Raw genomic sequence first — 18,624 nt, forward strand, 5'->3', positions numbered from 1 at the left:
AACGTTGAGAACCCCTGCGCTACACTAGTCGGTATAGACACAGAATGATGAGACACTGACTGGCTCTCATGCTTTGAGTCTGTGGAATGGCATTCCCAGAATGCATCTGTGCTGCCCTCTGGTCTGTCAGTCTCGCCATGGGGTGTCCCTGAGGAGTGAGAGAGACGGATCGTGACACCGCGAGCCGCTTGTTGTCTGGCATTACGCCCTTCAACACACTGCCCCACTGACCCTCCGTAACATTCCATGGCATGCTGCTGCCGATGCATTCAGAATGGCGAGAGCATGATGCAACCTCGCTGTATTCCAAAAGTCCATAACACTCGCATGACAAAAGTGAGGCTACCTACCGCACAATTCTGGCCAGAAAGACAGTTTTCATGTCACACTTCAACAACTTGGAAACACTCCTGAGCGATCAGTTGTAATTTAATTTAACTACTCGGCATCAATTTCAATGTCCCAAGGAGGCATATTCAGTAGACTATATTATACAAATATTTTGTAATTTTATTCTCGGTTTATGTCATGTATCTTTTTTTTTCTTCATTAATTTTTCTCTTTTTTGTTCATCTTACTTACTTTACTATTTATTTTCCCTTATTTTGGCTGGGCAAGTGTGACCACTCTTGGTCATTCTGCCCAACCTAAATTGTCAATGGCATTAAATGCCATTGACAATGAATGGATAATTTACGTCATATGTAGACGAGCAAATTAAATCGACATGTCACGTCATGATGATGTACGATGATAAGAGCGCCCCTTACTTCACACAGGTGTGATTTTTTTTCATTTGTATTTTTGTTGTTGGTTTGTTTTTGTTTCAGTCAATGTTATTTTCTGTGCCTCATTCTTTTGATCATAAAGTGATCTATCGAAGCCTCATTCTTTTGATCATAAAGTGATCTATCGAAGCCTCATTCTTTTGATCATAAAGTGATCTATCGGAGCCTCATTCTTTTGATCATAAAGTGATCTATCTAAGCCTCATTCTTTTGATCATAAAGTGATCTATCGAAGCCTCATTCTTTTGATCATGAAGTGATCTATCGAAACCTCATTCTCGGTGGTTGAAGAACAGTTCTTCTTCCTCTACAAACATCTCCACCAGTGCATTATGTAACGTCGGGAACGCTTCCATCAGCAATAAGTGATTTATGCCTGACTGTGGAAGTGGAGAAGAGAACTGGCCTCTCTCCAATAAAAGCCCCACATCGTTTGTCTCTCTCTCTCTCTTTGCGCCATCGTCTCCCCATGTGACCACATTGTGTTGTTGTTGTTGTTTGTCCTTCATGTAAAGAGGAGTGGTGGATATGATCAGTGCTGTGTTATTATGTCACTTCCTCTGGGAGCAATATTTGTTTTTCTGTGTGTGTGCGTGTGCATGTGCGTGTGCGTGTGGCTGTGCGCGTGCAAGGCTGTCATTTGAGCCTTTTCAAAACTGAAGCCTTTGAACAGGCTGCTGCTGATTTCCAACAGGACGAGGAATTCCCTCTTTCTCTCTCTCTCTCTCTCTATCTATCTCAATCTCTATCTCTCTTATCATTCTCATATATCTCGCTTCGCTTTCATCCACCTTGTTTTCTCCGCTCCACCGGGAGAGAGCTGGGGGGTCCCCACTGCCTGTCTGTCTGGGGGGTCCCCGACCGTCTGTCTGCCTGTCCGTCTCTCTGTCTGGGCGGGCATGTGCAAGGCAGGAGGAATACCAAATCCCCCCCCCCCCCCCCCCCATGAAAAAAAAAACTAAACTAAATCCAAACATTTGTTTGGGGGAGAAAAACGCTGACTCTGGGCTGGCCTGGGACAAAGAGAGAGAGGAAAGGTGCAGAGGGGGGGAAGAGAGAGAGAGAGAGAGAGAGAGAGAGGAACAGGACTTTTTTATGAGCTCTGTGATTATAGCGTGGCTCAAAGTGGGTCACACACTTTGGGCCAGCTAGCACAAAGAGCAGGAGTGTTCTCATTGTGTGTGTGTGTGTGTGTGCATGTGTGTGCGTGCTGCCAGGCTGGGTGGGAAGATTAGCACGTCCACGGTATTAATGGTACAGTAGAGAGCATGGCCCGGATTGGAGCGGAGCGGAGCTCTGCCCCGCGCGGTGCTCCAGTCCAGTCCAGTTCAGTCCTGTGCTGCACAATTAATCGAAAAAAAAAAGATTGAGATCTAGATTCAGACACCTGTGAGATCTCATTTCTACATGTGATCCAGAATGGTGCAGCACTAGTTCAGTTAGCTGTCCAGTTCATTTTAGTTACTCTGTAACTACAAGAGAGAGACTTTAAGAGAGGTTTAAGTCTTTAAGCACTTTGATGTTGTCTGTTTAAAGTCACAGTAGTTTTTGCTCCAGGTGACACATTTTGAATGTAGTAAATACAGACTAAAGACTATACATATTTATAATTAATGTAGTAATGTTCAGCAGCTACAGACTAAAGACTACATATTTATAATTAATGTAGTAATGTTCAGCAGCTACAGACTAAAGACAATATTTTCATGGGGAAAAAAAGACATTCGTGAGCGTATCGTGATCTTGGTTATTGTGGAGGAAAATCCAGACTCAAATTATGAGCAAGAATCATGCAGCACTAGAGTCCATTCCACTCCAGTCCATTCCACTCCAGTCCAGTCCATTCCACTCCAGTCCATTCCACTCCAGTCCAGTCGGCGCTGCACGGCGCGCTGTGTTGATGTCACTGCTTCCATGACATCACAGCTCTGTTTGGCGCTGATAAAAACTTGATAATGTGTGTGGGAATGGAAGGAGGTCGCGCTGAAGGTGTGTCTGTGTGTGTGTGTGTGTGTTCGTGTGTTCGTGTGTGCGTGCGTGTGTGTGTGTGCGCATGTGTGGGGGAATGAAAGGAGGTCTGCCTGATAAAGACAAACAGACGTACAGTGGAAACAGCTGCTTTTTTGCTTCGCTCTCCTCCTCCTCCTCCTTGTTCTCCTCCTTCTCGTCCTCCTACTCCTCCTCCTCCTCCAGAGTATAGGGGAAAGAGAATGGAATAAAGGAACGCCTATGCGGGGGCGTCATGTATGGGGGCACCAGGGGATGGCACATTTCAACCCCCTATATAGTGTTCACAACATTTAACCTCAAATGCATTTATCTCACCGTTACCAATCACTTTTCTGTGCTCTGATTACTCCGTCATTATCTAACTTTAAAACTTCAGACTTTCCACATTTTCATCTGTCTTTTTTTCAAGGTTTATACTTTAAGATATTTGACTAATCTTCAATTCCACCTCACCTTTGCAGCCTCATTACTCTGGAATACTTTGTCATTGAAACGTTGATTTACAGTCGCAGTTCAATCGCAGGCCGTTTGGCCCAATTAGCCTGGCCTGGTTGAGTAGAGGGCGTGGCCTGGTTGAGTAGAGGGCGTGACCTCGTTAAGTAGAGGGCGTGGCCTAGATTAGAGGGCGCCCACGGAGATTGCTCCTTTGGAAATCTACGAAACAAATTGTCATCTCTGCCAAAATATTCACTTTAGACGAATGTTGTTTGGGCATTTTGCAGCCACATTTCTTTTACAGTGTTGGCTCTCTCTCTAGGTCGTCCTCAGACGAGCCCTCCATCGTCGTTTCCAGTCATCCCGTTTCTCCATACATCTGGCCAGTTCGTTGGTACTTTGGGCTCCTACGTCGTTCTTGAGTACATCCACGTATGTTGGCGTGGGACGTCCTCGTGACCGGTGCCCGTGTGTTGGTTCCCACAGCACTAGTTTGCTGGCTGGCAGCTCTTGGTGTCTTTGGCAGTGTCCTCCTAGTCTCATTCTCCTGGCTGCTATTTCCTGGCTCACCCTTGGCATTCCATCAAACAGAGTTGTGTGGCACTGGGTGAAAAAAAAGGGTTTCAAAATATATTAACGCTACAAAAAATGTGTGAATGTTTCCCTGTAAGATCCAGTACGTCTCGAGGACAACCTGAGGGGAAATATGTTTTCATTAGGATTTTTTACATGGCATTTAACACCCGAGCGGCACGGAGATCTCCGTCATATCAAATAGTTCAGTGCCCAGGACGGAGATTAATCAAAAGACGGAACATTAATGATTTCATAACCGAGCGCACCGCTCCACAGGCTGGGAGCGCCTGTTGGTCATTTCCGGTTGGGACGTCATCCAAAGTGGTGACCCTACATTTTTGTGGATGAGAAAGAAAATCTTAAAACGTGAATAGCTCTTGATCTAAATCAATGCTTCCAATTCTAACCAAATATTATGTTTTTGATGGCCCATCGTGGTCCCGTCGCTTCGCTGCCCCGTTAGAAGTAATCATAGCTGCCTTTGTTGTCGATCCCCTCAGGGGTGTTTTGGCTACATCTAGCTACATCCAAGATGACGCCGTGCCACCTTGAAATAGGCTCTGAAGCTGCAAATCGCTGGTCCTAAATACCCCCGGGCGTTCGGGGTGTTATAGGGAAACTTGTTCATCAATGTTAATGATGTTTAGAAGATAGAGAAAACTTTCCTGGGGGTCTTTATGTGTGTAATAATGTGGTTTTAGATATTTTAGATTGAGCCCAGTGTCGATGACATCAGAGGCACTGGGCTGAGTGGGCTCACTGCTAAAATATCTTAAAACACATATTACACACATAAAGACCCCAGGAAAGCGTTCTAAATCTTCTAAACGACATTAACATATGTTTAAAGTGTCCCTTGAACCACTCGAACCCCATCAGCATCCCTATGCTGGGGTTTGTTGTGACGCATTGTGAGCTTGTAGATCGGATAGAGACTTGGTGAGCTTGTAGATCGTATAGAGACTTGGTGATGAATTTCAAGTATTATCTAGTATTCTGTGCATGTCATCGCCACATGTTGGCTTGTGGTGGACATTTTTGTCAACGTTCCATTTTAGCCATAGACACACAAAATGAGTGGGCAATAATATTAGACCTGAATGACCACAACAGGCCTGTTAGTCTAAACGTAACCTCAGTAAACTATGTCTAAACAGTTAAACCTATAACCTTATTCCTAACCTTAACCTCCAGTAAACTAGGTCTAAATGGTTAAACCTAACCTCCAGTAAAATGGTGCCGAAACCAAACCCCTAAACTTTGCCTAAACCTAAATCTATAAACTTCTAACCTTACTCTTAGTAAAACAAATACAAGAATACAGTGTGTACATCTGATATTGTTTTAACTTTTTTAAATCATCTTGAAAGTGTGAGAACCAGTCATTTTCAGGGGTGTATTTATGTAGAACGAGCCTCTGGTATTAATGGGTTAATGGGCGTATGCATGGGGGGATTTTGAGGTTGGGGTCATGGTCCGGGCAGCAGGGTCAGTCCAGGATACACACAGTGTGTGTGTGTGTGTGTGTGTGTGTGCGCAGGTCTGTGTTTGTGTCGCCGTGCTCTGCTTGTCGCTTGCGCATGTGCATGCGCGTCGCATATGTGCGTGCGCGTTGCATATGTGCACGTGCGTTGCGTATGTGCGTCAGGCCTCTGATTGAACAAAGCGGTTCCTCCCGCGGCGCGGCGGGATGAACTCCCCGTAAACAACGGGGAGTGCTTGTGAGTTTTAGAGGCTGATGAGGATTTAGGCGCTCTGTTTGATTCTGTCTGACTGGATGTAGCCGGGACTCACATCCCTGTTTGATCAGCCTTAACGCTGAGTCAAATCTGTGCACTGATAATAGCTGAGCTGCGGATCATGGCTCCATTGTCTCGGGGCTTTAGCTTCAGAAGTGCTGGCTTCAACGGATCTTTGATGCTGCGGGGGGATGAAAAAATATAAAAAGAATAAAAGATGCATTACCTCATGCGCCCGCTACTTGTTACCGCCGGTGACATTTAGTTTTTTAGACGAGTGACCTCCCTGTCCGCTGAGTTTATACAGGTTCAACATTATATGGTTGGTTGGAGGTTTGTGTTGTCTTTGACTGAAAGGCCGGATAACTTCTTGTTTATTGCATTGATCGGCTGCTCGGCCACCACTGGCTCGACTCCTCCGTTTCCTCCGGTGCGCTGCTTTTAGAAGACATTTTAAGAAGAAGATAATGGAGCTCAATTTATTTTCCATTCCATATCGCTACATTCCGTATCACTTTTTTTACTAGTCGACTAGTCGACTAGTAAACTAGGCCTACCTATTATGTATTATTTTAATAATAGTTGTATTTTTTTAAACTGTGTACATTGGTGACTATAACTATAATCTAGCTGATCTTGAGGCCTACAAAAATGGGGGATTGTTTTTGGTTCTTATCAACTAGTCAACTAGTACCAACAAGGTCGACAAGTGGATTTACTAGTCGACTAGTTGAATAGTCGACTAGTTGCTTAAAGCCATATGATACGTATCGTATCGCTGTTCAAATGTATCGTTACACCCCTAGTAGCTACGAGAGCAGGAACCACTAACGGCACACAGCCAGGATGTACAGTTGATTTTGTCGACTGAAATGTATTTTGGCAGGCTGTGATGGTGTCGTAATGTCTGACTAGTGTAGTGTAGTTTTGCACAGTTAATCAAAAAATCACTTTGTTTTAAAGCCACAGTAGTTATGGCTCCAGGTGACGCATTTTGAGCGTAGTAATGTTCATCAACTACAGAATAAAGACGATGCATATTTTTATGGGATAAATGAGAATCGTGTGAGATTCCTAATTCTTGTGGAGGAAAATAAATAGAGATTTTACACACACACACAGAATCGTGCAGCACTACGTTGTGGCATGCTGAAAATAGCCGATCTACAAGCTCACAACGAGTTGTGCTGCTAGCTTGAAGATCTGCAGAGTGCAACACTCGAGCGCAACCAAACATGAAATCACTTGTCATTTAATTCTACTGGATCTCTTCTCCACTAGTCCCTCCCTGACATTTAGTTCTACTGGATCTCTTCTCCACTAGTCCCTCCCTGACATTTAGTTCTACTGGATCTCTTCTCCACTAGTCCCTCCCTGACATTTAGTTCTACTGGATCTCTTCTCCACTAGTCCCTCCCTGACATTTAGTTCTACTGGATCTCTTCTCCACTAGTCCCTCTCCACCATTTAGTTCTACTGGATCTCTTCTCCACTAGTCCCTCTCCACCATTTAGTTCTACTGGATCTCTTCTCCACTAGTCCCTCTCCACCATTTAGTTCTACTGGATCTCTTCTCCACTAGTCCCTCTCCACCATTTAGTTCTACTGGATCTCTTCTCCACTAGTCCCTCTCCACCATTTAGTTCTACTGGATCTCTTCTCCACTAGTCCCTCCCTAACATTTAGTTCTACTGGATCTCTTCTCCACTAGTCCCTCCCTAACATTTAGTTCTACTGGATCTCTTCTCCACTAGTCCCTCTCCACCATTTAGTTCTACTGGATCTCTTCTCCACTAGTCCCTCTCCACCATTTAGTTCTACTGGATCTCTTCTCCACTAGTCCCTCTCCACCATTTAGTTCTACTGGATCTCTTCTCCACTAGTCCCTCTCCACCATTTAGTTCTACTGGATCTCTTCTCCACTATAGTCCCTGACATTTCTTGTTTCTCATCATAGCTTAGCTTTTTTTTAGTTTTTGTCAGTGAAATAAGGTAGTTGACGAACATTTTCCGCCATTGTTTTAGTCGATGGAATCAACAGCCGTGCAGCCTCTCTTTTGGTCGTTTAACTCTCATTCATGTGCCCATTACACATGGCTCGCCTGTGTGTACTTTCTCATTACCATGGGTTTCCCCCCCGCTAAACTAATAAGCATCCCATGTAAACAGCCCCTTAAATGCAACCCTCCGAGCATGTGAAAAACAACCTATACCTTCTGCTGCGGTTTTTATCCGCATGAATCCGCAGAGGATTCCTTCCTGTAATCCTAGCGAGATGATAGACATTATCCACTGTATAATTGCAGCTTTCTGACTCTGTGTGGCGTTGCTGTAAAAACCCTGTTGAGAAGAATGCAGGCCGACATCTGTTTCCATCAACGCAAAAAAAAAAAAATCCACTATAGCAGTGGTTCCCAAACCTTTTCATGTCAAGGACCCCCAAATTGACACTAATTAGCCCGTGGACCCCCATTTGAAAAGATAAGTCAGGCACCCCCATAAGAGAAGATTTTTACGGCTCTAGCAGTGATTCTCAACCGTTTCAACCCAATCCGAGCCAGGACCGCACCATTACGTTAATTCCTCCTCCCCCCACCTGTGCCAGAACATGTTACGTCTTTCTTTAATCGAATTTAATCCAATATTATTATTATTTATTTATTTTAGTTTGGTTTTTTTTTACTCACATGTTACACAGCCTCCACACGGATCCGACAGATCACGCGAGTGCTTAATTTCAAGGACACCCCAGTTTGACATCCACAGACCCCCATTGAATGGCATTTCTATCTCTGAGACCCCCAATTTATATTGTAAAATCTATTTTAATTTACTCTGAGAGTGAAAACTGGGGACCCCTGTAACTCCCTCAATGACCCCTAGGGGTCCCCGGACCACACTTTTGGAACCACTACACTAGAGCACTGGTAAAAAGTGTACTCACATTTTGTACTTTTATTTATTTTGATATTGATACTGCATCTAACTATAAATGCGCCACCTCTCTGTCTGTGTGTGTGCGTGTGTGTACGTTTGTAATGCACGTAACTCGAGGCGAAGTGATGTTCAACTATATATCTGATATAACAGGTGCAGCTCAGTGATAAAAGATCATTGATAGAGTAATTTTGAGTGTAAATCGGGTCCATTTACAGTAACATAAATCTGTTTTGATTACAATTATTATTATTTTCCCCCTCCTGTCCGAGGAGGGGCTGTGCCTGGGGGGAGGGGATGCTCCAGCCCCCCCGGCACCGCTACTTCCCTCGGCCATGGCGTGCAGACCTTTAGAGGGGCAGGTGCTCAAGTGAAAAAAGGGCACCTTGTGGCTTAACCTCTTAAACGCCACGGGGGTCCGGGAGGGAAAATCTAAAATATCGGAGTTGGAACCTGAGACCTTGACCAGCCCCATTTACCCGCTGAGAGCTGTTCATGAGGTGGACAGCCGTTTGCCTCAGGATTGGGGCTCAGAAGGTCATAGATTTTGTGGCCTAAATAATATATTAGAAGGTTTTATCAAGAATCCTGGATCAATGTCACCATGGTCCACATACTGTACAGTGTACACTGTACAAAAAAAAATCCAAATGGCACATTGGTGTCCAGAGGGAAAAGGGCAGGTGCTCGCAACCCCTAGTGTCTTATCTGTGCACGCCACTGCCAATTTAAATCGGTGGAGCACCTCTAATCTGTATGGACTCGACTGGAAGCACAACACTGTCTTGCTCTGATTGGTCCATGAGGAGACACAGGTGAAGAACACTTTATGTAACTTAGATAGTATTTTATGTAGACATGGCACTCTATAGTGTATCCTCATAGTTTCATTACCGCCATATAGATATTCCACTGTTAGATGGATGTTTAGGTTCTTAAGCTTACGTATTCTTGATGACTATTTCTATGGATTTGACGTATAGAGCGTCACAGTCCCGCCCCCTTTCAGAACGACGAGGGCCCAACAAATGTGGAAACATATTTTCAGATGGAGGTCGGCGGCCAATTTCATATCATTTTTGGGGTCCTTGACATGAAATAGTCTGAGAACCACTGATACAGAAACCTGTCCTGATTTAGCAGACATTTTGTAGAATCAGGTCTCAGTCCTTATCTCGTAACAACCTTCGCTTCAGGAGCCAATCACAGCGCTCGATCACCTCGTTGTAACAACCTTTGCTTCAATTAAAACCAGAACATGCTGCGTTGGCTGATAAAGCCAACATGTTGATCTCCCTGCTATTTACGCACACATGCACGATTATGCACGCACACACACATGCACACATGCATGCACGCTCAAACACACACATTTCCCATCTGGGCCGTATCCTTGTCAATGATTTAATTTATGCCTGTCTGGATTCAAATGAGCCTCGCTGGCCAAACACCAGAGGCAGACAGAAAGTGTGTGTGTGTGTGTGTGTGTGTGTGTGTGTGTGTGTGTGTGTGTGTGTGTGTGTGTGTGTGTGTGTGTGTGTGTGTGTGTGTGTGTGTGTGTGTGTGTGTGTGTGTGTGTGTGTGTGTGTGTGTGTGTGTGTGTGTGTGTGTGTGTGTGTGTGTGGTGTGTGTCTGATTGATGTGTTTTTTAAACATTTTTGGACACTTGTATTACAGTAAGATAATCCATGCAGTATTACAGTGTATATATGTGTGGATGTGTGTTCACTACTCTCTATAAGGTTTATAAATGTGTGGATGTGTGTTCACTACTCTGTATGAGGTTTATATATGTCTGGGTTAAAGCTTTATATCAATTCTAACCGGCTAATGCTGCAAACAAACCTGTCCAGGTTGCTATAGGCAACGCCTTCGTCACTCCCAACTCAAGGACGAATGCGAGCGCACACCATTGGAATCCATTCATAGTATTTTTTTTACTCCAACGTCCTTGTTTTTGTCCAATACTTCCAATCCTTCCGACTCGACACCGGGCACTGCACTCTGGTGGTTTACCATCTTACTTTACAAGTTTCTACATTTAATTTGTGCACTCATCTCATTCAGTAGTCATTCAGTTGTGAAAACAAACTATTTATTGATTACTTCATTAACAGCTGGCTTTGGGCCAAACCCCTATAGAGCCTAGGCTTGTTTCCATTGTGGACCTCTGTATTATATCAAAATCGGTCAGAATCGGTATCGGCAGATATGACCCTGCAAATAATCGGAGATAGGATATCGGTCATAATTTCTGTAATCGTGCACCCCCTAAGCCTAAATCAAACACAACGTTGCTTCGTCGCATTAAGAGAAGTGAGGCTGTTTCCAGGGAGCGAGCGATGGCTTCATGAATTGGGTCATGAGGACGGCCACATTCCTCCAGAGGAGGAAAGTGGTTTAAAAACAGAAACACAGCAACATGCCTGAATGTTGAGTCTGTCATTCTTCTCCAGTCTGTTCAACTGACCTCGGGTTGACCTTGAGAGTTGTGTTAGAAAAACACGAGTGTTGTTTAGCACTGAAGACTGTGGTAGCATGCGTGCGTATCAGTCTGTGGTTTTAGACTGTGTCAGTCTATGGTTTTAGAATGTGTCGGTCTGTGGTTTTAGACTGTATGGGCCAAATTCACAACGACCGAGGTGTAAATGAAATGCGTAATGATATCGTATTTATCCGTCCGATTAAGCTCAGGAGTCATTCACCAAAGGTGGCGTATAATGACTTAATTTGTGCGGATCGCCCGTGTATCTCAATTCGCCTCTTTCCAAAGCGATCCGCCTGGTGTCACCTGGTATAATTGAACATCCACGCCCCTTCCACGTCATAAGACAACAGGAAATATCTTTCCTCGGGTGAAACACGTCATCACAGCCTGCACAATGCACATGATCTCCTCATCTCCGAGCTTACAACGGTGAACGTGGTGGTCCGCGATGCACCGCACTGCATGAACTGGTAGATCAGCTTATTTGGACAGAAGCAATGTGAACTGACTGAACGTTTAAAAAGTATAGGCTATACTCTCATAACGCAACTAGTTCATTTATTGATTTAAGTAAGTTCAAGCTCAGGACCAAGGCTACTTGGCAATTATATAAAAGCCCTTTCTATTGAACAATTGCACACTCGCCTTTGCAAAGGTAAAAAGGATATCCGATTTTCTTATTTTTAAATCAGAGCTGCATTGATTAATGGGGGGAAGACTGTCCTTTGGATTACTATATTTGAATCATGCTTGGGGAATTAATTTGTTCTGGACACGTATAAAGAAGGGAAACGACATGCACATCCCAGTTTTTCAATACGGTGCTTGACCTAAAAAGTGATCAAATGAAGAAAAAAGTGGAATGTCCGCACACAATATAATTCTGCTCCTCGTCCTCTTTATTTCAACCTATAAAACGACAACCTTTCGCCCCTCAGGGCTTGTTGTTTTATAGGTTGAAATAAAGAGGATGGGGAGCAGAATTATTTTTCTTCACAAAGCTATTTCAACCATACTATATGCTCCCTCGTCAGAGGTATTAAAGTTGGACTCATGAATGGTTAATGAATTTGATGATGTCGTCAATAATATTAAATCGCGGGACATTTGGCGTTAGTTGGCACTTGGCATAATGCAAGGTGCCTACAGCTACAGTTGCCTATTTTAATTAATGAATAGCCTACCATACCACAAAACAATTCTGTGCATGCCCTGCAACAAGGCAACGCAGCGACATTAAAGCATGCATACCGGTAATCTTTTACCTTTGGAGGATTTTGTCCCTTGATATTATACTGTTTCTGTTCTGTTAATGTGGACTTGAAAAGCCCTATAAGGCTGTGGTTTTAGACTGTATAAGTCTGGTTTTAGACTGGGGTAGCAGCATGATAATCAGTCTGTGGTTTTAGACTGTGGTAGCAGCGTGATAATCAGTCTGTGGTTTTAGACTGTGGTAGCAGCTTGTGTATAAGTCTGTGGTTTTAGACTGTGGTAGCAGTGTGATAATCAGTCTGTGGTTTTAGACTGTGGTAGCTGCGTGATAATCAGTCTGTGGTTTTAGACTGTGGTAGCAGCTTGTGTATAAGTCTGTGGTTTTAGACTGTGGTAGCAGTGTGATAATCAGTCTGTGGTTTTAGTCTGTGGTAGCAGCTTGTGTATAAGTCTGTGGTTTTAGACTGGTAGCAGTGTGTATATTTGTATAAGTCTGTGGTTTTAGACTGGTAACAGTGTGTTTAAGTATGTGGTTTTAGACTGTGGTAGCAGCGTGTGTATCTCTGACTGTAGTCTGTGGTTTTCAACCCTTTTCCACATCAAGGTCCGTTTTTGAGCCAGGAACCTCCATTTGATGATGATTAGCCTCTCAGTCCCAGAACTAAAGAATGTTTTGGTGTCCACAATTCCATGCTGTATTGATGTTGGTACCATTTGGAGAGAGAACAGGCAAACGTTGATCAAAATAATAACTCTTCTACATTCTCTAATCGTGTAGACTTCTTTTAAATTAAGTAATGCAGATCAGTGTCACTGGTCGTTCTCCTGGATCAGTTTTCAGTTACTCCGATGTCTTCTCACTTCAAATGTATTAAAAAAACCTTATTGAGAGCAACGTTTAGCTGTAATGCAAGCAGCACAGCCAATCAGGTGCTCCGAGCCTTTGATTAGACAGTGGTCTGTTATAGAGCAGAGCGGTCTGTTAGCAGGAAATAACACACCTCTGAATTCAGCGATTGACCAATCAGAATCAAACATTCAACCGAGCCGGCTTTCGGAATGTGGCAGCCACGTCTATGGACTTTTAATTTGTTTTTAATTTAAATAACTTTAATCAAACATTGCCAGGCACCCCTCACTTCACACAAGTGTGATTTTGTTTTGTAGGAGCGCTAGCCGCTCCTATGCACAGCTTTGTGTCACTGTATGATTGGCTGCAGAGCCCGGAATGCGCTCAGCTCATTGGCTGAGAACGGAATGTGATGGATGATGATAAGAGCGCCACTCACTTCACACGAGTGTGATGTTTTTTAATCTTTTAAACGTCTTGAGAATGGACAAAGCGAGTCTTTGTCAAATAGTCTGTGTGACTGTCGTGTGTCTCTTCCAGGTATCACCTACCTGGGAGGCGTGTGACTAATTCACCATTTGTCAGCCTTCTGATTGGTCCCTGACTGACTAACCAGCAGGCTCTTTCTGCCTTGTTCCGCCCTGGTTCCGCCTTGTTTATGTTGGTGATGTGCCCACTGCCCAGTCACCATGCTGCACCTGTGATGTTCCTCATTACTGACACCAAGTTTAAAATCAGAATTGAATGCACATAATGCAATACGAAGCAACTAGTGGATGGAGAGAAAGGACTTTTGTCCAACCACGAAACGGCAACCAATGGGTGTGAAGAGAGGTGCACAAACAAAGGGTGAATTGTCATGTCGTGTGTCGTTCCGTCTCTTTGCAGGAATCGCCTACCTGGGAGGCGTGTGCAGCGCCAAGAGGAAGTGTGTGTTGGCGGAGGACAACGGACTTAACTTGGCCTTCACCATCGCTCACGAACTGGGACACAAGTACGTACACAAGTACACGAGTATGATACCTAACTAGTCTCTAACTAGGACACAAGTACTTACACAATGATACCTGTTCACTCTGTCTCTCTTCAATGCCAAGTGTTTTATTGCATTGCTTCATATTATGTATTTATTCATATCATTCAGATCTGCTATTTTCAGACGGCAACAGTCGAATGCAACCAAACATAAAATTACTTATCTTTTAGTTCTACTGAATCTCTTCTCCACTAGTCCTTCCTAACATTTAGTTGTACTGGATCTCTTCTCCACTAGTTCCTCCTAACATTTAGTTCTACTGGATCTCTTCTCCACTAATCCCTCCCTAACATTTAGTTCTACTGGATCTCTTCTCCACTAATCCCTCCCTAACATTTAGTTGTACTGGATCTCTTCTCCACTAGTCCCTCCCTAACATTTAGTTCTACTAGATCTCTTCTCCACTAGTCCACTAGTGTTTAGTTTTCGTCAGTGAAAAATGGTAATCGAAGAACTTTTTTCATCATAGTTTTAGTCGACAAAATCAACACTGTTAGAGAATTATGTTTAAACGTAGAGCGCAGCGCTTTTTGGACACTGGTGGCCTTCGCAGCCATGTGTTTGTGCATGTGTATGTGTCTGTGTGTGCGTGCGTGTGCGCATGTGTGCGTGCGTGCGTGTATGTGTGTGTGCGTGCGTGCATGCTTGCGTGTGTGCTTGTGTGTATGTATGCGTGCATGCGTACGTGCGTGTGTGCGTGCATGTGTGCATGCATGCGTGCGTGTGCCTGTGTGCGTGTTAAGTACTTTTACATTTCAGCCAGAAACCAAACAATGCTTCCATTTAGCCTCTTCCATGCTAATTATGCTACAACAGCACTGCGGATCCTTTCAGCCTCTTGGCACGGCTGACTGCAGGAGCTAATCTCACCGCCACTCGTTTACGCTAGAGGCCAACGCACGGATCCTTGTGCCCGCAGCGCGCAGCTCTCTGCGCTGGAGAGTGATATAAACCAATTGGCATTTGTTGGTATAAACATGTTAGCACTGCTTGTAAAGTGTGTTGTGGTCTAATCAGCCGTATTGTTCCCCGTTCCGTAACGACAGCAGGAGCCTCAGCAAGGTGTCTCTTAAAACAAAAAATAGCTTGTAAATCTGCTATTTTAGAAAAATCATTGAATATATATTCTTTCAGAGTGAACGTTTTTTAATTCAAATCTTTGCTTCTTGCCGGGGTCCCTGGATCGAACAACATATTTTCAGATGGCGGCCAATTACAGATAATATTTGGTGTCCTTGACATGAAATACGGTAGTTTGAAAACCACTGATATAGAAACATAGTTTTTTGACAATTTTGTCAGGTCTTAATGGGTTAATGCTGGGGGCTACAGAGCAGCCACACACAGAGGTGATGCCAGTCGAGTTCACCTGGGAATTATGCCAGTGTGCATTAGCCCTCTTCTCGCTGTAGCTTTGTGGAGGTGAAATAATGTCAGTGTGCATTAGCCCTCTTCTCACTGTAGCTTTGTGGAGGTGAAATTATGCCAGTGTGCATTACTTATAGGGAACCACGATGTAGATTATTTTCAAACCGATATCGAAAACTTCATGCTTTTCAAGACCGATACCGATACTAATTACCGATAATGAAGATACAGTATATAGACACATGCATAAACCCGCCGGCGAGCCGCCCCGTGTCCGAAACAGTTGAGAAATGACAGAGTTACCATGTGGAACATCCCCGGAACATCCAGACCCCCAGGCACGCGCCCACGGGGCCGGGCCGGTTCCGGCGTGCCGCCCCGCGTCCGGAACGGTTGAGAAATGACGGTGTGGTGGTCCCTCTACTGTACTGTACTGTACTAAACTAGAACGCTAAACTGTTTTCTTTTTGTTACGCCGTCACTAAACATGGGTTTATTTTACCCAATATAAAATATTCCATAAAAACTATTTCTCATCAAAATATTATTATTATTATTATTTTAAAGATATTCCTAAAAAGAAAAGAAAAGTTGGGAAGTTGGTTGAGAAGTTGGTCCACCTATCATTCCTGTGATAATTTGATCCAATAAAAATAAATTACTCTATCACTAAACACGGTGAAATTCACCCAAACACCTGCCCGTAGAAAAAAACAGGGATGTGGGCAGGGAAACAAACCTACCTTCAATGATGTCACTGAGCATCACGAAGGTACTGAAAGACCCACCCACCTTAGACATCAGCAACATTATGATGTCACTGAGCATCATGAAGGTACTGAAAGACCCGCCCACCTCAGACATCAGCAACATTATGAAAAATGTATTTGTCCGGGTGAAAACCAACCGTGCTTGGTGTTCTAGGGTTAAGGTTTGGGGAAAAGGAATAGTCCGTCTTACACACTGGGACTTTGTGCATGTGTGTGTGTGTGTGTGTGTGTGTGTGTGTGTGTGTGTGTGTGCGCAGTGTAGAGTCTGGGGTGTTGTTTTTAATTTGCAAATGTAGGTCATGGCTTTGGAGGAAACATGCGTGCACGCACACACACACAGCACAGTCACGCACAAACTTTGTCCAAATGAAGTCCTCCCTCTTTCCAGACGCATGCAGTCCTCTCTCTCTCTCCCTCCTTCTCCCCCCCCCCTCTCTCTCCCCCTCCCGCTTCTGTGGCCCTAATACATGGAACGACCTAGAAAATACATTAAAATTTACCATATTGGTACCCTTGCATCGTTTTAAAACCTTAGTGAACATACAGACACCACAATGTGTAACTGTTTTTAGATCATTTTGAAATTTGTTTTAGCTTTTTATGTATACCTTGTATTGTATTCTTTGTTTTTATTTTCCTGATCTTCTGATGTATTGTGATGTTTTTCTATGTGATTGTGTTACTCGACGACATTGACAAGGAGTTTGATTACTCAGTGTAATTTTGAGAATAAATAAAACTTGAATGAATGTCTTTGTCTCTGTCCTCCCCCAGTATGGGAATGAGTCACGACGATGACCACGCCTCCTGCACAGGCCACTCCCACATCATGTCGGGCGAGTGGGTGAAAGGTCGTAACCCCAGCGACCTCTCCTGGTCCTCATGTAGCCGCGACGACCTGGACAAGTTCCTCAGGTAAGATTCCCCCCAGGGGTCCTCGAGGGAGTTCCAAGGGGTCCCCAGTTAAATGATAGTTCGGAACCAATTGGACCCTTATGGGGTATGTAACTCTGAGAGTGTACACATGGGTTCCATTTGTACACTCTCAGAGATAAATGAACATTTATTTTACAATATAAAGTGGGGATCCCAGAGATATAAATGCCATTATATGGGGGTCTGTAGACTAATACATGTCAAACTGGGGGTCCTTGAAATGATACGGGTTGAGTTCACCCCAGGTGAAGGAGTTCAAGTATCGGGTTCACGAGTGAGAGAAGGACGGAGAAGGAGATCAGAGAATCGGAACGGCAGGGAGTGGTCTTGCAGTCGCTATACCGTCACTGACTCTGTCTACCGAGCAATCTTCCTTCCTACTCTCACCTATGGTCATGAAGTGTGGGTCATGACCCAAAGAATAAGGTCGCGAATACAAGCGGCCAAAATTAGTTTTCTTCAACGGGTGGCTGGCGTCTCCCTTAGAGATAGGGTGAGAAGTTAGGTCACACAAGAGAGACTCGCTGCTTCTTCGCCTGGAAAGGAGCCAGCTTAGGTGGTTCGGGCATCTGGTTAGGATTCCTCTCGGGCGTCTCCCTAGGGAGGTCCTCGAAGCACGTCCCACTGGGAGGAGACCCCGGGGCAGACCAAGGCGCAGTTGGAGGAAACGCATCGACTCACTGGCCTCGGAACGTCTTGGGATCCCCCAGGAGGAAGTGACTAATGTTGCTCTGGAGAGGGACGTCTGGAACACTCTGGTGGAGCTGTTGCACCCGCGACCCGACTACGGATAAACAGTTGAAGCGGTTGCGGCCAGCAGGTTAATATCGGAATACTGAGATATGATTGATTTCAGCCGTTAACGATTCCAAACATGCAAACATGTCATGACCCATGGCAGACGATTCCAAGTCCCTCCTCTCCTCTCCACTCGCTCATTCTCTCTTTTTACTTCCTGCCCCTCTCTCTCTCTATGTCTCTCTCGCTCTCATTTGCGCGTGCGGGCACACCACACACAGTCACACACACACACACACACGCACACGCGCATGCGTGCCGCCAGGCTGCCATGTGTGCTGTGACTGTCAGAGCATTCCAGTGTTCAGGCTGAGGAGACAGAGTCCTCTCCAGCCACATGGCTCTCTGTTCAGGCTGCACCACACTGGGAGTCAATTCAACTCCACTCAATTCTATGGAGGCCTGTTTAACCATAGCAGCATAATGTTAGAGAGAGAGTGGAAAGTCCAGCTCAGTCTCCGCGTGCTCAGCCAAAGGCCACACACTGCTGCTCCTCCAGTCTCCAACGTCCTCGCAGTCGCAGAGAGAGAGAGAGAGAGAGAGAGAGAGAGAGAGAGAGATAATGTGGCTTTTCAGAGCTGTGCACGTGCATACTATGCAGACGAATGCAGACAGACAGACAGGCAGACAGACACATGGCTGCACGGATGCTCACACAGTTCTTTGATCAAGTTGAATGGT

At 44.6% G+C, this 18,624-nt stretch overlaps 1 protein-coding gene across 2 annotated transcripts in view; it reads left to right on the forward strand.

Moving 5' to 3' along the window:
- Window positions 1-18,624, forward strand: part of adamts17 (ADAM metallopeptidase with thrombospondin type 1 motif, 17) — a 96,222-nt gene that overhangs the window by 37,466 nt on the left and 40,132 nt on the right. For both annotated transcript variants that reach the window (XM_080766100.1, XM_080766101.1), the window contains exons 8-9: window positions 13,924-14,029; window positions 16,984-17,124. In XM_080766100.1, the coding sequence (XP_080622226.1) occupies window positions 13,924-14,029; window positions 16,984-17,124 (247 nt within the window). The remainder of the gene's footprint in view (window positions 1-13,923; window positions 14,030-16,983; window positions 17,125-18,624) is intronic.

This window comes from Protomyctophum bolini, assembly GCF_963924005.1.
Source record: "Protomyctophum bolini genome assembly, chromosome: 1".
Classification (NCBI taxonomy): domain Eukaryota; kingdom Metazoa; phylum Chordata; class Actinopteri; order Myctophiformes; family Myctophidae; genus Protomyctophum; species Protomyctophum bolini.